Genomic DNA, 19,675 nt, shown 5'->3' on the forward strand with positions numbered 1-19,675 from the left:
TGGTGTGAGCTCAGGGAGGCGTGGTTGGAGCTCTGCTAGGGGGGTTGACACCTACGTCACAGCTTTGGTTGGAACCTTGATTCCCCCCTGATACTGGCACACGCACACACACGCACACACACAGCACTCTGGCAGACTGACAGAGGACGGAGGGTCGCAGCAAAGAGGAACCTGTTAGAGAACATCAACAAAGATAAAAGAAAGAACGTAAAAGAGAGCCTACAGAGAGAAGCAAAGAACGCCAAAGGAAGGGAAGAAGAGCAGGAACCAGGACGGAGAAAGAGGTAAAAATCTTATTTTACTGCATTACGGCTTGATGAGGCGAGAGGACCCCATCTTTAAATAACCTTAAACCGTTTGGTAGCTTAAAATCTCCACTTACTCTTTTATTTACTCTAAAATTTAATAAAAAATGACCTAAAAACACATAAAACATTCCAGCCGCTTTGCTGCTGATGCACTGCAAGAGACAGAAACCAACCGTGCTGAAAAGTGCATACTTACGTTTTAAAGGTGCTTGTACTCAGTGGTGGAAGAAGTACTCTGATATTTTATCACACAGATCCTCTTGAAGTAAAAGTCCTACATTCAAACTTGTACTTATGTATAAATATGAAGCAGAAAAATGCCCTTAAAATACCAAAAGTACTCACTACACAGAAAGACCCCTTCCATAACACTGTATATTATATAATTGTGTTATACATATTGACGCATTCATGTGCACATAAGTTTCATGTTGCAGCTGGTTAAGGTGGAGCTATTTTTAACGACTTTATTTACCGCTGGGTAGCTGTTATATTTTCTCCTGTATATCCAAAAGTATTATATTAACCTATAATAATATATGATAATGCATTTATTGATTATATTTTGTGGTTTTTTAATCAAGATATGCAAAGTAACTTGCAACATTTTGATATCTAATAAATGTAGACGAGTAAAAAGAACAATTCTTGCCCCTGACATCGGAGAAATAAGAAATATAGAGTAGCAGAAAATAGAAACACTCAAGATTTAACAAATAATAACCTTTAAATATTTTATATATCATGAAAGAGTACAAGTATAACAACTCAACAGTGTATGAAACAGATATAAAAAGCTCCAACACCACCTGTAACAGATGATGCTAGACGGCTCTGAAAAGGCCCGTTAAGCCCAATGAGTACTTTTACTTTTGATACTTTAAGTACATTTTGCTGATATATTTTTGCACTTTTACTTTGCTATAACATGTGAGTACTTCTTCCACCCTGAAGATAAAATTAATGTCTAATTACTTCATAGTATTAATAAGTAAATTGTTTTAATATTTATATTTGTCTGCTGAGTGGAAACAACGTGAAACAGTACCAGTGTGGATAATACTGCACCACAGGGGGTGTCAGTCCTTCTCTTTCCAGTCCTTAGCTGTAAAACACACACAGAAAGTACACACACATGCATGTTGTGTTGGTCAGCACCTATAAATACCCTCATGAGATGGCAAAGGAATTCAGCTACAGCCCAAGAGAGATAGAGTTTGTGTAAAGGCATCCAGGGTGTTTTTTTGTGTGTAAAATAACACATAACAATTCAACACTACAGCCTCATATATGTTTTTTAAGAATGTATGTGGTGTTTATTTTATACAGCGGTAATTTTGGAGGTCCTGTAGTCCATATGTGAAAGCACAAAGCAACAGAAATCCATGGAACAACCCGGCAGTTCCCCTTAACCATACAGCATGTTTTATCGTCTTTCAGCCGATTTGTTTTTGCTTTAAAGCAACTTTATTGTTTTGGTTCTCCCTCAACGCTCTCAAAGTGTTGTTTACGGCTGCAGGGGGAGACGGGAAATCTCACAGACTAGCTGGCGAACACTTTAGCAGAGAAAAAGCTCTGTATTTCTCAGGAGCTGGTGGAGACCAAAAACAGAGCTAAAAGAGAGTGAATATTCCGACTAATTGTTACTGCCCGGTCCAGGACTCAACTTGCTTGGAACCGTCCCTTTTTTTCTTTCATTGGTAAAAGTTGTTGATAGTACCTGGTACCTGGTGCTATTATTGGTATCACGCCTGTCGAGGCTCAAGGTTGCTGATCCAACACCTTAAGTTGGAGTTTCAAAGCTACCATCACCAGAGTTCAGTAGGTACGTAAGTTAATTGAAAGAATTTCAAATGACGAAGTGCAGATGTTCTTCTGTTTGGCTGCCAATGTTGAAATGAAGAAGATGACAAGATATCTGCAGCGGTAAAGGAAATAAGTAATGTACCAAAAGTTAGCCAAGCTGAGCCAAGCTGTACCATGCAGAAAACTACATGACTCCAAATGACCTGCAAATACATGATGTTTATTCTCTGTTTTTATGGTTGACAAACATCCAGGAGACATACCACAGCTGTTACATTACTGTGGACACGCCGTCAGTTTCAATAGTGACTTTAAAGGTATAGTTCCCTATATATAAACAAACACAGTTTAAGTGTGCGATGTATTTCATGTTTTTGTCAGCACTACACCTTGGCATTTGGTTGTAGGACTTTATATGTAGGACTCTTTTAAGAGGCTAAATCACATGGTACTCATGACCCCGTAAGCAGCGACCATAGCTTAGCTTAGCCATAGCCGGCCTCTCCTAACAGTGTGATGACTGTTGTCTTCTGCTATCTCATACAACCCCACTCAAAAAAGAAACAGAATGATCCCTTTAACATGTAATGTCGATGTTAGAAACAGAAGAAGAGTTGCAACCAAAGTGGGTTTAAGTTTGATACACACATATTCAAAAGACATTAAAAAAGTTAAATATATAAGAAATAAATAATAAAAAATGTCAAAGAGAAAACTGGAAACACGACTCTTCATATATTTTATGTTGAATTGACTGCAGACAAATCACACATTTGTGATCACTGACTAAAAGCTGACATTCAACTTTAACATTTAACTGACATTGTTAATTTAAGGATTAAATTGGGAGTGCACACATTAAAACCTGAACAATGAGTGCCAAATCACACAGTTCAACACCTGAATTATTTGGAAGTTACAGGCAGGATTAGAAATGTGTCCATGTCTTTAAACAGGTTTCCTTCACGGGCCTTTTGTTTTGAAAGGAGACTCTGTTGTTAGTTACAGTATATTTATCAGTGGTGGTGTTGGTGTTGGTTGGCGGCTGATGACGGAGCAGCTGCTCTGCGCTGACCTTGGTCCCAGATATTTCTGAAGGCTGATCTGTGCACAGCAAAGATTATTTTCATGCCTCAGAATCACTTAACATTGTCAAGGACTTGATGTTACATTTATTCGTGTATTGTGCAGTCGTAGAAAGTTCCTGGGTACATTTACTCAAGTACGCTTTTGAGGTACTTCATTTTTTCATTTTACGCTACTTTGTACTTTTATTGTGGTACGTTTCAGAGGTAAATATTGTGCTTTTACTTTACAACACTTCCATCCATCCATCCATTATCTATACCGCTTATCCTGTTCAGGGTCGCGGAGGTACACACTGGACTGGTCGCCAGTCAATCACAGGGCCCACAGATAACAGACAACCTTTCGCACTCACACCCACACCTACGGGCAATTTAGAGTCACCAATTCACCTTACAAGCATGTCTTTGGACTGTGGGAGGAAGCCGGAGGCCCCCGGAGGGAACCCACGCATGCACGAGGAGAACATGCAAACTCCGTACAGAAAGGCCCACCTTGCCCAAACTGGGGTTTGACAGCACTAACCACTGCACCACCGTGCAGCCCTTTACAACACTTATCTATTCATAATAATTACTTAACACATACCGTTATAAAATATGATATATTGTTGTATATTGATACCGTTAAGGATTAAACCAAGTTAACATTTTGCCTGTAACTATTTACAATAAATCATGTCGAGTTTTGTCATATTTTACTCAAAGATTTATCACCAGTTTGACTTAAGTTGGATGATTCAAGTCTTTATTGCCATTGTGCAAATCAACGAAACAGCGAAGCATCTCCCTGAGCTGCTGCAGAAAACATACGATGGAATAAAACCAGAAGAAATAAACATAAAAATAGTCGGCAGATATACAAATAGTTACTTGTTTACACACAGTGTAAAGTACAGCGATTTGAAATCTATCTGTAACCTGTTGACCACCTCTTAAACTCTCAGATAATGTTATTTAAATTAAAAAGTCAGTATTCACCCATTCACACACTGATAGCAGAGGCTGCTAGCCAAAGTGCCCAACTGTCAATCAGTTATCACATTCATACCCGTTGGCTATGCCACCGGGAGCAATTTGAGGTTCAGTGTCTTGCCCAAGGACACTTCGACATGTAGACTGATGGAAGTGGGGATCAAACCTCCGACCTTCTGATTGAAAGATGACCGACTCTACCACTGAACCACCGCCGCCCCAAAAGTATACAGTAGTTTACACAAAAGCACTCTAAAATGTCAAACCAAACGTTGTGTTTTCTCTTTCCCGTAATCATCTCATGACCACCTTATACCTAGCTTGTGACCCTTTCGAGGGGCCCAAACCTTGGGTTGGGAACCACTAAACAAGCTGTTCAAAAAATAGTCAAAACTAGTTTTACCTCAACCTACTTAAACATGCATATCATACTTAATTTATTGTCAGATATGATTGTATACAAGTTTACAAGTAGGACATCTAATGCAGGATTTTACTTATAATACAGCATTTTTCAATCGGGTATTGGTCGGTTCCCAGAGTATATTATCTGATCGCTTAAATTTGCAACTAATTTAAGTTTCTTGATTTCCTGTTCATGCAAAAATTTAGAGACTGAGATGTACTGGTATCATTGGGAAGAGAACATACACGCATACAGTATGGTGTGCTTTTGGAGTACGGTATTGGGAATACTCCGACACAACCGTTGCTTATTATGGCCATGCTGTTAGCCGGACACAAGATATTATTTGTACCTCCTGCCTTCTTTTTTTTTAATATATCACCACACACGTTTTTATCATCGCGTGTCCAGTTGGCCTTGTCGGCGACTTTATCACCACCACACGTGTTTTTAGTGGCTCTGTGCCTCGATCAGGGTCACATTCACAGGAACTTCAGCAGCCGACCAACAACACAAACCTTCTGATCCAACAGAAGTGCAGAGTAGTAATGAGGTTATAAAGCATCCTGCCTGCTTGATCTTGCTGTTTCAACTGTTTAAAGGGTGATTGCAACATCCTAAATAGCCTGTATGGTCTGCATATGTGAGTCCCTCCTCTTCATATGACACCAGGAACAGCTGCTGATCCGTCCTGTACGCGTCTCCTCGTCCTCGCTCTGTCCATGTGTGGAGGCCGTCGGTGCTATTTAAAAAGTTCAGACAGAGCAGAGAGGAGGGGTGGACGATGGACGGAGTGAATCATGGACACGTTTGTGGTTATGATGGTTCACTGTAGTTGTTGAAGAGTTAAAACTCGACCCATGAGGATAAAAGATTACAACTTAAGTTACTGGCTTCATTCAGATTTGAGAGAGTCAGGTTTTGGCAGCAGTTACACTTGTGTTAGCATTATTAGCATTGCCAGAATCATTCAAAATGGCAGTCAGATGAGTCAGAGACAGTTGTTTGCAATGTGAGTTGGTTAGAGAAGATATTTATAAACTGAGACGTAGCCGACTGATATCTTTAAACAAGAAACCTGTTAGGAATAAAAGGAAAATTCAATTAAGAGACAATAATCCTTTGAAAGGGCATCTAAAGATGTGTCAAGGTTATTTAGTTAAAGAAACTTACACCACATAGCTGTAGCATGTCTACAGCCATGCTAGCAGCTCGTACAGCAGAAAATAGACCGAAAGCAGTAAACTCCACTGGCAATGGGAAAAACAAAAACAATCAGCATTTATTAGCGGGTCTTCCCGGGTCTGAATAACTCGTGTCAACACTCTAATTTTGAAGGGAAAGGGGTATAAAGCTGTACTCAGCCACTGTGGTGCTTTTAGCTAAATGCTAATGTGAGCATGCAAAATGCTGCCCTACTGATGCTAATCAGGCGTTGAACTTACAGTTTTTACCATGTTAGTTTAGCACGTTAGCATGATAAGCTTTAGTAATCAGCAGAAAACTCAAAGTCTGAATGAGTCTTTGTGTTAAGTCATTAGTTTTGCAGGTTTTGGCCACAAACCAAAGAATTAGACAACCTAGAAATTCAATATGATCAGGTCAGCTAAAGCCCCTAACAGGCACCGGTGTTATTTTTCTTTCCACTCTGACGGAGCTCTCAGGTGATCTCTGTGCTTGGCACAGGTACATATCAACAAACTGTGAGCCATGAACAAGTAGATCAGCAGCCCTTCAGTTTATCTCTTTGCATTATCCAACAACTTGTAGCTACAGTGTCTGCCCGTTAGCTAAAGTTACATAGCCTCGCTACATCAGGTAAACTTGTGTTTGTCGTTATACCTGAAGCTTCCGGCCACCCTTGCCTCATGCATTTACGGATACACAACCTTTAAAAACTACAAAAGTAAAAAAAAAACTAGAACATGTTCCCCAAAGAACTCCTTCTACTCTCTCTGCATGCGAACACTAAACGTGATCTCTGTTACAGTCCTCTCTCTCTACTCTGCATAGCTGATCTGCAGCTCATTGCGATCATGAATAAGATTCCCCGCTTGCTTTATGGGTGAAATACACAGCCTGTGAAGAGCAGCACTGAATGTCTGAGGGGGAGCGGCTATAAACCACAAACCCGACCCTGAGGTTTCATCTCTGCCTCACATAAAGGACACTCGCAGCTGTCACTCGCACGACTGCAGGCCCTCAGAGACAGTCTGAAGTCAGTGTGTGTTGTTGTGTTCAGAGATTATCAGAGTCATGTGCATCTGTCAGAGGGTTTGTCCTGCAGTGACTTTAAAATAATACTCTGATTTAGAGTCTGTAAGCATTTGTGAGACAGTGAACACCAGGTTTAAATCACGACAATCATGTCTTTGTCTTTCCCCTTTTTTGTTTCAGCTGCTGTGTGCTGTGTTAAAGTGAAACCACCAACGAAATCCCAAACCAGTCTGTCCATTGAACCTTTCTTTTTGTTCAAGCAAAAACATCCAGCAAAAAGCTGTTATTTGTTCATAAAGAAAGTCAGCACTTATCTTAGTGTCAAGAAACCAATTAACTTAAGTAAACTCAAACCTACAAGAAACCAAGATGGCCCCCAAGAAGAAGGCCTCCCGCCAGAAGAAGGCTGTGGTGGAAACCAGCCCCGAGGTCCCCGTCGAGACCGCCCCCATCCAGCTGAAGGTGGAGAGCCGTGGCGACGGTGTGGTGGTGGTGGAGACCGGGGTGAAGAAGATCGAGCAGATGGCGGCGCTGGACATCGCCAAGCTGAACAGCCTCAACCTGCCGCTGCCGCCGCCGGTCATCAAGCCCGGGGAGAGAGGCCTCGGCCTGGGCAGCGAGCTGACGAGACCCCTGCACGGAAACGCTTTGCTGGAGGAGCTCAGCAAGATGCGGCAGGAGAAGTAGGTCTTCAACTCATACTGTGTCATTATTGCAGTGTATCATAACTGGTGCTACACAACTCTAATATGAAATGATACAATCAAAGTATGACACAACACGATGCTAATACACAACACAACACAATTACCATGTTACAATTTTGGTACAGGGCTTTGAGGCTTTCGTTGGGATGACCTTGTTGACACCCACGAGCCAAAATGTTGACATTGTTTTCAGGTTCCTGACTGATCTGGAGTTGGCCTGTAAGACGAAAGCCTTCGACGTCCACAAGCTGGTCATCTCCTCCATCAGTCAGTACTTCAGAGAGATTCTGGCCAAAGACCCCAACATGAAGCGCCTGGAGCTGCCCTCACTCTCGCCGCTGGGTACGACAACCCGACTGCCATTCATCCTAATTTAAGACAGCCTTATTTTAGGTTTCACTTGTTTGTCACTCCTGATTTAAATTTAACTGTAGCATCAATATTGTTAAATATCATTCATTATAACAAATGCCAAATATTGGTCAAACTCCAACGACATTTTATGAACCTCTAGTGAAGGCCCCAAAGACTTTAGGTTTTGGGATATCAGCATAAAGTGAGGCCTAGTAAGTCAGTTAGTTTATTTGTAAGTGATATTTCAAGCACAAGCAGAAGAGCGCAAGGTTTTGAGGTTCGAGGTTTTGCCTTTTTTTTCTCTTATGTGACAGTAAAACTGAATATATTGACTTTCAGACTGTTGGCAAGAGCAAACAGGCAATGTAGAGATGTTACTTTAGCTTTACACAGAGTGTGAAGACCATTATTTGCTATTATCTGACATTCTAATAAAAAATAATTACTTAAAGGGAATTTTTCACAGATTAATTCATAGTATGGGTTTTAAAATACCAAAAAATATCACTCAGCTATCGTTATAAAGCCTCCAAAAAGCTGAGCTAAAATGTTTTTCTTACTTCAAAGTTGCTTAAAGAAACAAAGAACTTAAAGGGAAGTTCTAAGAACTTAGTCCTGGCGAGAGTTTTCATTCTACTTCTCTACAACTATCTGGTTTCCCTTGTAAGAAACTCATATTTGGTTATGTCAATCAATCAATCAATCAACTTATTTGTATTCATAAATGTTTTATTTAACTATAAAATAAAATAAACCAAATCATAACAAAAGTTATCTCAGGACACGTTACAAAAAGAGCAGGTTTAGACTGTCCTCTTTGTTATATCATTTAGAGAGAGACCCAACATTAATCCATCATGACGAAGCACTTTGCAGGCAAAAAAACCTTCCTCATGAAGACTCATGAAGAACAGTCATCTGTTATAGTTGAATAAAACGTCCGTCTGATCCGTAGGCCTGGCCAACGTCATCACCTTCGCCTACCTGGGCCGCGTCCACATGTCCCTCTACACCATCGGCTGCACCGCCTCCGCCGCCGCCACCCTGCAGATCCCTCAGCTGCTCAAGATGTGCATGGACTTCCTGCTGGCCGAGCTGAACGTGCAGACCTGCGTCTACATCTGGAACATCGCCGCCGCCTACGGCCTGCTGCCCGTGTGCGACGCCGCCCGCCGCTTCGTCCTGGAGAACTTTGTGCAGTTCGCCGACACGCCGCTGTTCACGCAGCTCACCCTGGAGCAGATCTCTTACTTCCTGCAGGACGACTCGCTGCTGCTGCCTTCAGAGGTCACCGCCTTCCAGGTCAGAGGTCAAAGTTTGGCTTTAAAGGTCGTCAGTTTAAATCTGTAACTGAACATGTAGGTTGAAATATGATACGCTGTCAAGTGTTTTTCATTTACATCTCAATTTGTTCTTGCGCTCAAACTCGATGCCATAAAATCTGATGATACAGGAAGTTTCATCTCAATTTAAAAGCGACTTTCCATGAATTACTGGGAACATATTCCCCTTTTTATTCTCCAACTCCAGGAGAAATTCCAGGTCTTCTAAGAGGCCACTTCCAGTATTAACTCGTCGACCTTCCCGCTATTTTCATCCAGTCCTAAAAACAGACCCCAGACCAGCTGCTCAGATCCCGACACACATCCATGAATCAAAGCGAGTCACCTGCAGGTCGACTGTGAGCAGAAACCTCAGAGTATAACTCACTGTATGCAAGAGGAGGGCTCGTTTATTAATACACAACTGCATGCGTGAGACAGATCTAAATAGAAGAGCAGCTGAGGGGAGCGAGGCGGTGATTGTTGTATTTATAAACTGGATCAAATGTTCCTTATTATTAACTGATTATTTAATCGTCTAAAGATAAAAGTTCACTGAAGTTTGCAGGCCAGCTGCGTTTGTTGCAGCTGCTACTTCAGTGAGATACCTGGAAAGTAACTAAGTATGTTTAATCAAGTCCTGTTCAATGTTGGAGTACTTTTACTCGAGTATCTCCACTTAATGCTGCTTTAAACTTCCTGTAAACTACGTCTCCTCGAGAAATATGTAATTATTTCTGCATTACATCCGTCTGACAGCTGTAGTTAGTTTCATATTATGATTTTAAACACAAAATATGATACATTCACATAGATGAAACCATCAAACACGTAAAGTAGTAAAAAATGAATATTTGAGTACTCCGGCTTCCTCCCACAGGCCAAAGACGTGCTGTTAGGTTCATTGGTGACTCTGCCTGTAGGTGTGAGCGTGAAAGGTTGTCTGTCTCTGTGTGTCAGCCCTGTGATTGACAGGCGATCAGTCCAGGGTGTAACCCCGCCTCTCGCCCAATGACAGCTGGGATAGGCTGCAGTCCTAACAGGATAAGCGGTATAGATGATGGATGGATGGATTCTTTTATACTTTTACTTGCATAAATGAATGAATTAATTTAGCTTGTAATGTAGTATTTTTACTTTGTTGTATTGCTTCGTCCACAACTGCCAAAGCTGCAAAAGTTTTTAAGTAATTCAGCCGAGGTGTAAAAATTAAAACACAGAAATATATTGAATTTCAAATATTTATTAAATTTACTATAAAACTCACATTTTAAATAACATTTAACTCGCTCTTGTTACCTTCCTTCCCTTTTTTTAATTCTTTTTTTTGGCTTTTTATTGAGAGAAAACGTGAAGACAATACAAGTGACAAAAAGACAGTTAAAAAATAATCAGACATTACCAGAGCAGAAATCAAACAAACAGACACAAGAAAGAACAAACAGAGAGAGAGGGGGAAAGAAAGAAGAAGACAAAAGTTGTGTTCGATGGCCTTGAGAAAGTCGGGAGTAAAAGTGAATCTAGTAATGTGTGGGTGTTTGTCCATGTTGTTACATTTCAGCTCCTTAGTTTCTTAGGGTGTTGGCACATATCTAAATATTTACCTGCTCAGTATTTCTCTTCACCACCCTTTCACAAACAAGATGATTTATTTATGTCTTAAGTTTTATTTTCACTGTTTGATTTTATCAAACAGTTGAACTTTGTTGTTCCACATGACGTGTCGAGGTTTTGTCCTCTACAATGAAAACATCTCCGTCTCTCCAGCTGGCCATGAAGTGGCTCGATTTCGACGCCTCCCGTCAGGCTCACGCCGCAGAGCTCCTCTCTCACATCCGCTTTGAGACGATCCCGGCCAGCGAGCTGGTGAGTCAGATCCAGCCGGTCCCCCGCATGATGATGGACCCTCAGTGTCACCGCCTGCTGGTGGACGCCATGAACTACCACCTGCTGCCCTACCAGCAGAACACCCTGCAGTCCAGACGCACGCAGGTCCGAGCCAGCCAGCAGACTCTGCTCACCATCGGAGGTCGACCATCGCTCACAGAGAGAGCTCTCAGCCGAGAGGTCAGTGCTTTGTTTTTATCATCTCATTTTGTTAACTGCTTAAAAAAAATAACCCTCACTGACCTTTGACCTCGGGGTCCAGGTGCTGTGGAGGGACCCTCGTGAAGGAGGAGCCACTTGGCGTCACCTCACCCAGCTACCTGCTAAGAGCTTTAATCAGTGTGTTGCTGTGATGGACGGCTTCCTGTACGTGGCCGGAGGAGAGGACCAGAACGATGCCCGCAACCAGGCCAAGCACGCCGTCAGCACCCTCAGCAGGTACGAGGAAACGAACAAATAACTCTCAAACATTTAGGCATAGATATTTGAATGTTGGTCTAAACCCTTTTCAGCAGCTTTTGGCCAGGTGTGCTTTGGTGTGAACGCAGGCAGGGGATTGAACTTTTAATCAAGCTCTCTTCCTCATTCTTATCAGATTACTTGCATCTTTTTTAGCATGTGCAAATTCAGAGGCCCTTTAAGCCTTGGTAACCCTTTGGGCTCGGGAACAACCAGAAACCTACAATCAGCTGATCAAAGAAGGTGTTCAAGCTCGTTCAAGGGAGTTAGTAGGTCTTTGATATAATGAGGGTCATGTTAGCGAAAGAAGAAAAGAAGACACTGTAAATCCTCAGAAGGAAGAACTATCTGACTAAAAGAATTGGGGGGTGGTTTACAAGATATTTTCTGGTTTGTTAGTGAAAAGTTGGAGGAAGTTTTCCAACAATCAATATGAGAAATCCAAGTGGTAAGTTGAGTTGGAGTGCTATGATTGCTGGATTGTAACGGATAACGTATAACCAGGCGTCGTCAGCATACAGCTTGAGTGTACCGGGGTCTCTGGGAGTCGAGTGTACTCTTAACTTGGTGTTACAAATCTCTGTCGTTCTCTTTACCTCCATCAGATACGACCCTCGCTTCAACACCTGGCTCCACCTGGCCAGCATGCGTCAGCGCCGCACCCACTTCTCTCTGGCAGCCAGCGGCGGCCGCCTGTTCGCCATCGGAGGCCGTAACGTGGAGGGACTGCTGGCCACCACCGAGAGCTACCTGCCGTCCTCCAACACCTGGCAGATGCGTACACCCATGGAGATGCCCCGCTGCTGCCACTCCAGCGCCACCCTGCCCTCTGGAGACATCCTGGTGACCGGCGGCTACATCAACTGCGCCTACTCTCGCTCTGTGGCGTGCTACAAGGTGGAGACCGATACCTGGAGCGAGAGGCCCTCCATGGAGACGCCACGTGGATGGCACTGCTCCACCACCCTGGGAGGGAAGGTGTACGTGGTGGGAGGAAGCCAGCTTGGGCCGGGCGGTGAGAGAGTGGATGTGGTCTCAGTGGAGGTCTTCTCCCCGGAGAGCGGCACATGGAACCGGGCCGCCCCTCTGCCCCTCGGCGTGAGCACCGCCGGTTTGTCCCCGCTGGCCGATAAGCTGTACCTGCTGGGCGGCTGGAACGAGGCGGAGAAGCGCTACAAGGCGGCCGTGCAGAAGTACGACCCGGCCACAGACAGCTGGTCCATGGCGGAGGATCTGCCCGAGCCCACGGTGGGAGTGTCCTGCTGCACCCTGACCCTGCCGCCACGCCACGCACCGCGCCGCCAGCAGCACCGCAACACCCCTGCCCACGAGGAGCAGCAAACGAAGCAGAGGAGCAGAGAGAGCAGCGTGGCTCCTTCACAGACCATCACGGTGTAGAGAGACAGGAAGGGAAAGAACAGGAGAGAGGAGGGAGGGTTTGACCTCTGGAGAACATCTGGATCATGTCTGCTCCTTTATCTGTTTATATCTGTGTGAAAAAACAACCTATTTAAAACATAATACTTAATTTATTTCAGTCTGTAAATATTTACCCTCCAAAAAAACACAAAAAAACGCAACTTTGCAGAATTTAATTGGACAAAAAAGGCCGATTTTCATACATTTAACCCAGTTAAAATGAAACTTTGGTAATGAATGTTCCTGGAAGTGATTTTATGGTGTCTAAAGAACATAAAATTTTGAAGAGACAATCAGTCGCTGACCTTAATACCTGCAAGTCGGGCAAGAAAGAAAATTTAAAGAGAGCTAACATGGTCCAAAGTGGTCTCAGGAGGTTTTACATGTGTGGAAACGGAGGAGGAAAAAGGTGGATGAGGGCTGAATCGAACAGAGGAGCAGGCGGAGGTGGAGAGGTGATGGATCTGTGTTTGAGCGGGTTTGGGTTGAACAAAAATGTCACTGTGAATCCACGGGCAGTGTGTGTACAAAGATGTATCTAAGCAGAGTGTGTGACGTGCAGCTGTAAAAAATAAAGAGTGAATGACCAGTGTGTGAAAGTGAGCCAATTCTGACAGCAAAACAATAATCGAGATTTCATCAGCAAATATCTCACGAGGTTAGACGCAGGCCGGCAGTAAACAATCGTGTTTATTTATTTAATGGATGGAGTAGTGTAGCTTAAACGTTAAAAAAAAAAAGAAAAATATGTAGATGTAGTACTTTGAAATAAACATTTTATAAGTGCAATCGAGGAGAAGGACTAAGATGTGAATACAAGAGGAGGCGGTGCTCATTCAACACAACACAGGTGAGATTTAAAAGGAAGTAAATGGAAAAATAATAATTAAAAAAGTGTTGAAGGGATTGAACTTTCCAAAGAAAATAGGAAGATTAAAAAAACAATATAAAATCTTTAAAAAAATGTGTAAAAATGTGTAAAACAAAGATAAAAAACGATGAAAGGACAGGATAAATTGTCTCACCTGTGTTAAACATTTGCCTCCTCTGACGTCTAATTTTTACTGAAACTAAACTAAACACCACGTGAAGAACCGGTGAGACTCCAGCATTAATACGACTAACTGTCAGCTGTGGAGCACATCGAGAGTTAACGATCAATATGATCAATTATGAGGTACAATGAGGATAATCTGGCTCGTCTGATTGGCTGAATCCCCTCTGAATTTCTCTCCTTCTTGGCACCGGATGAGCTCTGTGCTGCTGGTTTCTGTGGGGTTTCACTGAATAAAAGCCAATGTGATCAAAACTCACCGAGTCTCTGCCTTTTCTTACCTTCTTATGGGACAGGTGCTGCTGGGAAATTGAGTTTTATAAAAGGGGATGTTAATTGACTCTGTTTCATGTGCTGCAAAAAAGGTGTTTTGTCAGGAATGATTTTTAGGGGTTTTAAATGGATGTGATGCAGGGTTAGCCTGGTCAAGGTGGAGCAGTTCTTACATTTTACATTCGGCTGTGTCGTTTTATTGACCGTCCAACAGTGGGTTAAGATGTCCGTAACTGTTATAATTATTTTAAAATTTTACAAAGTTGCAATTTAATTCAGCCAACGCTTTTGTCCAAAGCAACGTACATCTGAGAGTTAATACAACACAAGCAACGATCGAGACGGGAGGGAACGAAGTCAGGAAGAGCCAACAAACAGCTTCATGTGCGATCGGACGCTGGTGCTGACAGGCAGTGAACAGGGCGTTTTTTATAATGAGCATTATCAGCAACATCAACAAGGTCAATATAGTTAGTCATCATCACCATGAGATTTCTAATCAACATAAATCATATCCTCAGTGTCGTCAGTGTCTTAGTGAATATAGGGAGTTCAATGTTTCATTACAAAGAAGTATAGTTACTTAATACTATAAAAGATCCCTGTTTGATGTTCTTTAGAAGAAAAAAAAGTTGAGTATTATCAAATATTTGTTGAGAAATCGAGTTTTTAAGCATTAAGACAATTTAGAGGGACTAAATTTCCAACTTAAAAGTAGTTTATAAAGTGAATCATTGCTTCACAAATGTAGTTTACAAGTATAAAAGGGAAGCAAGGTAAAATAATCCCTCAAAAATATAGTTCAGAGAAAAATACAATATTTCCAGTGAAGTACAACGTAAGAAGTATTTGTTACGTTACGTTGCAGGAGAAGGAGAATAAACCCTTGAATGTTATTGAAATTAGAGGTACAGTATTTTGTATATCTCATTCTGTCACTTATCTCCCCCTGAAATGCTTCTGGCTCACTCTTATGTATACATACCGTCTCCCCCAGGTTGTATATGGTTTAAAAAATCTTTAAAAACTCAGGACTGCAAAGGATATGAACACAACTCTTTTATATCTCATTACTCTGTATAAAAAAACTGCTGTCCAAGTGCAAAAATAAATAATTTCAAAAAAATAGAAATTAGAGGAACAAAATCTGACTTTAAAATCTAGTCTTACAGGCGGTTTGTTCCTGCCCTCTTTCACATCAGTTCTCTGCGATCTTTTACATCAGTTCCAGATGTTTTTTTTCCCCAGGGAAGTTTGTAATTTCTTCAACCTGCCTCTAAAGTGAATTCTGTTAATAGCAGTGACGTCTAACGCGACCACTGACACTACTGCCCACCTCTGGTTAAAACTACAAGCAGCAGGTCAAAATGATAATCCATATGGTTTGGTATACAACTACACGTGAAGCAAAAGTACTAAAGTGAAAATGAGGTGGAGGTGTAAGCTTGTATGCTGATAAACAACACAAAACAAACGTGTTCATTTTTTCAGATTTTATTTCTTTGTTACAAACAGGATCAAAAGGAGGTCCTTTACTTGCCGGGGAGGATGATACCGTCATACTGGAAAGAAACGAGAAGCAAATATTAGATAGTAATGGACAAAGTATTTCAGCAGAGAAAAATGAGAGACCTGCAGGTTTCATTTGGTTTTGAAAGTAATATTTCAGCTTCAAGGGGGCAGGAGAGAGCTGTTCATTCGAGGAATGCAAGAATAATACGGCCCAATAATAGAGGACATGGTTCAAAGCCACAGGAGTTAGTTGGCTCTGCAGAAATTCAAACTAAAGTAAAAAAGAATCTGCTCTTAAAATTACCCCAATATCAGTTTACAATCATGAGCCAGGTCTGAATTTATTCAGGGTTTAGGAATCTTTAGATAGTTAAGTTTGTGGCCAATTACAAATCAAGCCATTACAAATAGGCGATGCTCAATGTCGTTAATGCACATACGACTTTTTTAGTCTGATTAATTTCCCTTTTGTCTCTTAAATTTGGACTTCAACAAAATCCGGGTAAGCTGCTCTACAACCACTACATCTCTCAGGATGTGTGGGAGCCCAGACAAACACTCACTTTCTGCTGGAACCAGCGCATGGCCTCCTCTTTGCGGATGCGGTGCCTGAAACCGATGCGGCCTGTTTTCCGCTTCTTGTCGGCGATGCTGAAGCCGGGTCTGCCCAGAACCTGAACCACGAAGACAAGAGCTGCTCAGTGAAGCTTAAAAACATGAACAATTATCTAGCACACATGACTCAATCTGCATCAGCAAAAACAGATTTATTGTACATATTTATTTTTCTAACTTGGATTCATATTTCTTGACTTTAGTAGTGCTGTGTATCAAATCTGTTGCCTGGCCTCTGGGCGTCAGTGCTGGTTAAATATATCAATAAAAATTCAGGGTTTGAAGCACCAAGTAACCAAATTCCAGTGGCAATTCTCAGCCACCCAAAAAAGTCAAACAAGACAGGAGTAAATCTTCACATTTGATTTTAACTTAAAGAATCACGTTATTCTTTTAGCACATATTTAAACCCTGTTAAAGTTAAAACTATAAATCAGTTTAATGAATAAAGACTGTTTAAATGCGCCAAAGACAGACGTGATATTCCATCGTGTATCAAAATATGCACCATGTCAGCTGACCGAACATAATCCATGTCAGACCATCAAAATAGGATCAACAACATTTAAGCAACAAACTTATTCTGTTCACTTCCCACTGCAGGAGCGGGAAGCACAATTTTACAATATAACCTCTCACTAAAATAAAACCAACAACAATTAAGTCAACTGCAACATTTACCTGATGCAACTAAAACTCAACCATGTTTCACTATGGGTAGAAAAAGCATCAACCATCTCACACACACAGCTGTTAAACATCTCATTTGTAAGCACACACCACATAACCTTGATACATTTAGAATTTTTTCTTTGCCCACTCACCACGTAGAAGTCGAGTCCGTAGATACCGATGCTGGGGTCGTACTTGATGCCCAGATCGATGTGCTCCTGGATACCGAAGCCGAAGTTTCCGGTATCTGAGAAGTTGTTCTTTCTCAACTCGTACTCACGCACCTGGAGGCAGGGACAGCAGAGCGAGGCAGCTTTAGCAACACAGAAGTCATGTGTTCATAGCATCACAACACAATTCTCTGCAAGTTTTTGTATCTTGGGTTCGTTTAACTTTTCAAAACTGTATCCTCTACAGACCACACCAGGGTCAGCCCTATTATTTCCTGACAGCTCTGCATTTCTTTTATCTTGAAAAGATAAATAGTTCAACTAACTATTCAAATAAAAGATGACAAAAAGGTACACAAGTCTTTGGTTATACAACAAGCACAAAGAGAAAGCTTTGAATCAAAGTAATAAGGAGACACATTATAATACACGACTTTCTGACCTTGAGTCCTTTCTCCAGGATCTCCTCGGCTTTGGCTCCACGGACGGTGCAGTGGACAGCAATCTTTTCATTTCTGCGGATACCGAATGATCGCACAGTGTAGCGGGCTGCGATGGAGGAAAAGGCAAACACCAACAGGGTAAATACAGGCTCTAACTAAGTCAAAGTGATGTTATACAAGTGTAAGTCATGTGGTCTGAGTATCTCCACTTCTTCCAAGTCAGTACATCCACCACTCTAAGGGCACATTCACACCTAAAGGTCTGTTTCCTCAATGAACCAAAAGCGAGGATGAAACATTGTTTTAGTTTTCCAGTTTGCATTCAGAAAGGTCCAACTCAAATGGTCCAAGTGATTGTCGTTTGATTGATGGTCATACAGCTGGCCGGTAAAGAGACAACCCCTCGCAATTTCTACCTGGATGTCGTACATCATGGAGCACCGCCAGGTTATATTCATGTTGGTATAGATTTGGAGCGCATATCAACACACTATAGTGGACGTAGAGAACGTCCCGTAAGACAGCTGGTATTAAAAATCTTGAGGAAGACCCTCTGCCGTAAGGAAATGAAAACTTTAACCAATAAAATGGTACTCTTCCTATTATTTGGTCCGCCGCATCAGAGTTTGATTTCAGCGTTCACAACAACCTTACAATCTAACAACCTTCCAGCGTTCACACCAACCTAACCGAACCGCACCAAGGAGACAAACACTCCAGGGTTCAATTTAAAAACTGTGTAAGTCTTTACTCTACAGATTCAACACTCACCCTTGGAGAAGACGGGGGTCTGCCCTGTGAGCTGCTCCAGCACCTTAGCAGCACGGGTCAGTCTGTCTCCGCTCTCACCGACACAGATGTTCAGGCAGAGCTTGCGGATGCGAAGCTCTCTCATGGGGTTCTCCTTTTTCTCACCCTGGTCCTGGAGGTCATAAAATAAAAAGGGTCAGTTGTCACCAAATCAAACTCAAACCCCCAAAGGGAAAACAATAGGACAATAATTCCGATCACCATCACGAAACACCTGAGCACCAAGAAGTTCTGACACCTTGTTAACTGCCGCTTCCATGTCGAGTTTACCTACTAGCGCTAGCCTGCTAACTAGCTAGCATAGGCAATAAATCTTATCAGACGCGTTTTGTATTTAACAATCACAATTGAAAATACTCTCTGAATGCATAAGTCAGACTCTGACTCTCTCTGCGTCTCAACATCCAACTGCCAATAGTCTCGGACAAACACATGCCGGCTGGGGGACATGTCCGTACATATCCCCTCTGTTCGGCTGTTAGCACAACCGCATATCCGGATAATAAATAACTCGTACGCAGCTCAATGCGTATAAATTATAACTTTAATTCACGTCTGCTGTCGGGCTGCGGTACCATAACATCTATATTTTAGTCTTAGATCACAGAATTTTACATGAAGTATACGGTGTGACAGTATATTACAGTAGCTAACACGTTAGCATCACTCGGTATCTTAATTTAACCGTCACTTGTTACAGTTTTTGGACAAATACGACTCTATTTTAATATTTCATGATGGAGTCAACGTCTCTGTGCATCGAACAGTAATAAGGATGGCCCCAAAGATCCGATGATTGAGGATTACAACCCCAACTTCAGATTTGATCGCCATAGTACGATGTGAGACACTACTCACCGCCATGTTGGATCACTAGAAGAGGACGTAACGCTTCCGGTGAAAGGTATTTATAATGGTGTGTTTACCCTAAAAGAGCTCGGCGCAACATCACGGGGTAACGCGACGGTTCCGTTTTACCCACTGAAAGTATAATATTAACGTAACCCCCCCTCCTATACATAATAAGTAACACATTTAATCGTCCGTGGGGTTGTCGTTGCCGTGAATTCGATTTAGATTGAACCACGTCAAGTAGTTTATTTACTTTTACTTTTATAAGAGGGAATTAATACGTTTTAGAAATAGAAAAAGAATATAAACAGACTAAAATAAAAAAGGTT

General features: G+C 42.0%; 2 protein-coding genes across 2 annotated transcripts; one reads left to right on the forward strand and one right to left on the reverse strand.

The window, feature by feature from the left end:
- The first annotated feature begins 80 nt into the window (after positions 1–80).
- Positions 81–14,254, forward strand: klhl43 (kelch-like family member 43). Its single transcript, XM_069680970.1, has 7 exons — positions 81–284; positions 6,978–7,480; positions 7,698–7,846; positions 8,814–9,160; positions 10,948–11,247; positions 11,330–11,505; positions 12,132–14,254. The coding sequence occupies exons 2-7, from the start codon at positions 7,167–7,169 to the stop codon at positions 12,922–12,924; spliced, it is 2,079 nt and encodes a 692-aa protein (XP_069537071.1). The 5' UTR covers positions 81–284; positions 6,978–7,166; the 3' UTR covers positions 12,925–14,254.
- A 1,510-nt stretch (positions 14,255–15,764) lies between these two features.
- Positions 15,765–19,385, reverse strand: rpl11 (ribosomal protein L11). Its single transcript, XM_069680971.1, has 6 exons — positions 19,353–19,385; positions 18,456–18,606; positions 17,684–17,790; positions 17,224–17,355; positions 16,348–16,458; positions 15,765–15,834 (listed from the first exon to the last, which is right to left on the reverse strand). Exons 1-6 carry the CDS (start codon positions 19,356–19,358, stop codon positions 15,805–15,807), a joined length of 537 nt encoding a protein of 178 aa, XP_069537072.1. The 5' UTR covers positions 19,359–19,385; the 3' UTR covers positions 15,765–15,804.
- Between the last annotated feature and the right edge of the window lie 290 nt (positions 19,386–19,675).

The sequence above is a fragment of the Semicossyphus pulcher genome, unplaced genomic scaffold (genome assembly GCF_022749685.1).
Source record: "Semicossyphus pulcher isolate SPU_LCO1_2020_fin unplaced genomic scaffold, fSemPul1.0.p SCAF_5, whole genome shotgun sequence".
In the NCBI taxonomy this organism is placed as follows: domain Eukaryota; kingdom Metazoa; phylum Chordata; class Actinopteri; order Labriformes; family Labridae; genus Semicossyphus; species Semicossyphus pulcher.